Source organism: Montipora foliosa, chromosome 4 (genome assembly GCF_036669935.1).
Source record: "Montipora foliosa isolate CH-2021 chromosome 4, ASM3666993v2, whole genome shotgun sequence".
NCBI classification, from domain to species: Eukaryota; Metazoa; Cnidaria; class Anthozoa; order Scleractinia; family Acroporidae; genus Montipora; species Montipora foliosa.
The window spans coordinates 20919460-20921959 of record NC_090872.1 but is presented as its reverse complement, the minus strand read 5'-3'; the positions used below and the strand labels follow the sequence as shown (position 1 = coordinate 20921959).

The 2500-nt window shown below is 40.8% G+C and overlaps 1 protein-coding gene across 6 annotated transcripts in view; it reads right to left on the bottom strand.

The window, feature by feature from the left end:
• Positions 1-2500, bottom strand: part of LOC138000250 (trichohyalin-like) — a 31040-nt gene that overhangs the window by 10195 nt on the left and 18345 nt on the right. For all 6 annotated transcript variants that reach the window (XM_068846520.1, XM_068846517.1, XM_068846515.1 and 3 more), the window contains 3 exons: positions 2073-2219; positions 1236-1382; positions 169-318 (listed from right to left, as the gene is read on the bottom strand). In XM_068846520.1, the coding sequence (XP_068702621.1) occupies positions 169-318; positions 1236-1382; positions 2073-2219 (444 nt within the window). The remainder of the gene's footprint in view (positions 1-168; positions 319-1235; positions 1383-2072; positions 2220-2500) is intronic.

Sequence of the window (2500 nt, the reverse complement as noted above, 5' to 3'; positions counted from 1 at the left end):
ACCTACTCATAAGTTTCATTGAAAGCCCTGAAAGAGTGCAGGTCAGTAAACTTATTTGTTTCAACCATTAACGTATACATTACATAAGTTATGCTGCTAACAGATGCAGAGGATCGCACGGGCCAGTCGCAACGCAAAGCAAAGACAGGAAACGAACGTGTGACTGACCTGCTCTGCCTTCCGATCAAGTTCTTCGAAAGTTGCTTTCTTCTCGCCCAATTTTATCTGCTCCCGTTTTGGAATCACCATTGACGTTGGTCTCTTTCCTTTGCTTTCACCAGCTCGCAAACGAACGTTTCCTTCGAGGACAGCTTTCTCCTAAAACAGAACAATGCAATTTCAAGCTCACATTCGATGGTAAGAAGTGATTTCATGGGATCCCTTCCAAGAAGAACAACAGCAGAACAATAGCAAATGTCTGAAGTTAGCTGAACCGCAACAACGCACCTTTAGTCTAAGTTGCCCTTAAGACCGGAGGTCGAAGTCTCACTGAACGGACGTCCTCTATTATAAACAAGATTTTTGTTTTTGTATAGTGGCAGTTGTTATTCACGATGTTGGGGTTTATGTAATATTCTGCTGTTTGTTCTTTACTTGTCTTACCCTGAGTGCCAGAGGTTCTATTTTTCCGCTCGCTCCTCACGAAAGAAAAACAGAACCTCTGGCACCCAGGGTATACTTGTCTGGGAATAACATCATTTATACGCTACTAATTGCTATTTACAACTGAGAAGAGGTTCTGGTTCGAGCCCTGGTGCGAAGACAAAGAATTGGCGGAGAAATTTTTCGCCAATTTCTCGACAGCTTAAGCTGGACAAGTTGGTAAATTCTTAAGGGCATTGGGCCAAGCTGATGGGTACCTACAGTATTATCTCCTTCCCATAAAAACCTTGAATATTAATTTCCGCGAATTTGCGGAAGATCTCGGGCAAGCTAACCCTGGGTAAATCTTAAATACTCCGCAAGAGTTCTAACTTTTAATTACAAATGAAAAGTAAAATTCTACTCTGGGGATCATGTTGCTCATTAATAAGCACGAGATAAAAAGTTGTTCCAAACTACCGGTGGCTGATACACGGTTGGATTTTAAACGAACAAAAACTGGACATTTTAAAAGCAATATTAACAAAGTACTTTAATTACCACCTCTAGCAGAACTTGAACTCCTCAGTAAAAGCCCACTGAAAAACAACTTGAAAACCAGTCGAAAGCAAGTTCATATTTATTATCATCACCTTTTGAGCTTGGTAATCTCGCCGTTCAAAATCTCTCTGTTTTTCCCGAAGCTTCACATCGGCCTTTGAGGCAACAGCAATTTTCTCTGGTCTTCCGTCAACCTTGTCAAATTGAGGTCGGAGTTTTCCTTCTAGCACAGCGCGTTCCTGTATTAAAATAAACCGAGAGGTATCATTAAGCTAAGCAAATGAATCAGGCTAATGTAAATATTGTTTTCGACGAGCCAATTACCGCACAAGAAGAACACTGTGTCATTGACAACGCCACCTGCGACTCGCTTTTTAAATCGCAACTTGTGCAAATTTCATTGGTGATATCGATTTTCCGACAAAGTTCTCTCTTGCCCCCTTAACCGACACTAAGTTTGTCCACCAGTTAAAAGTTCTTTGCTTGAATTTGACCCTTGTTAATGTGAAAATATCTTTTCTAAATTGAACGGAGAGCTAAAAAGTACACAGATAGAATCTTTATTTGTTCAACCCATATTTCAATCAATATAATAAGTCTGTTTAGTGAAGTAGAGAAAGGGTTGAGTCAATAAATGTCAGGGGACATCCGGTGAAGTTATCGCCTGCTTTTCTGGACCTACACGCGATTAGAAAGGATAGGGGACACTTCGTGATGTTTCACATACTCGACACACTATCATGCAGTCCCAGACTTTATCTGAAATACGAATAAAGTTGATATGATAAATAAATTCAAAAGCTGGCGTTTTGATAGTTAGGGCTCGAAACGTCAGCTTTCGAATTTCTTTTCAGTTGATTAACTCATTTTTGCGTTTCAATTCCCAAACGCAACGCCAGTTTGTTTACTTTACAAACTAAATCCCTTACCGTTGTTGCCTGTCGCTGAAGTTTCTCATAGGTTTCATGCTTTTCTTTAAAGCCAACATCCACTGGGTTTTGTTTCTTAAGCACTGGTCGATTCTCGCTCGCTTCCCAAGTAACAGGTCGCGTCTTTCCACTCAACACAGCGGATTGCTAAAAAAATTCGGAAATTTATGAATCACCACAAAGCTGTAGTGCATGCTGTGGCCGGTGCGGTTCCACTGACCTTTGTTTCGATTAGTCCAGTTCATCGAATAAAACCCTTTTACATCAGTCAGGGTAAAATTTATAAGTGACGTTCTAAGGAAAGAGAGAGAGAGAGAGAGAGAGAGAGAGAGAGAGAGTTCCAGGGGGCACGGTTTTTCAGTGGAGGTAGATCTTGTTAATCATTTTTCCCGACGAAGAGTTCCCATTGATGAGTCAAATCATCTGTA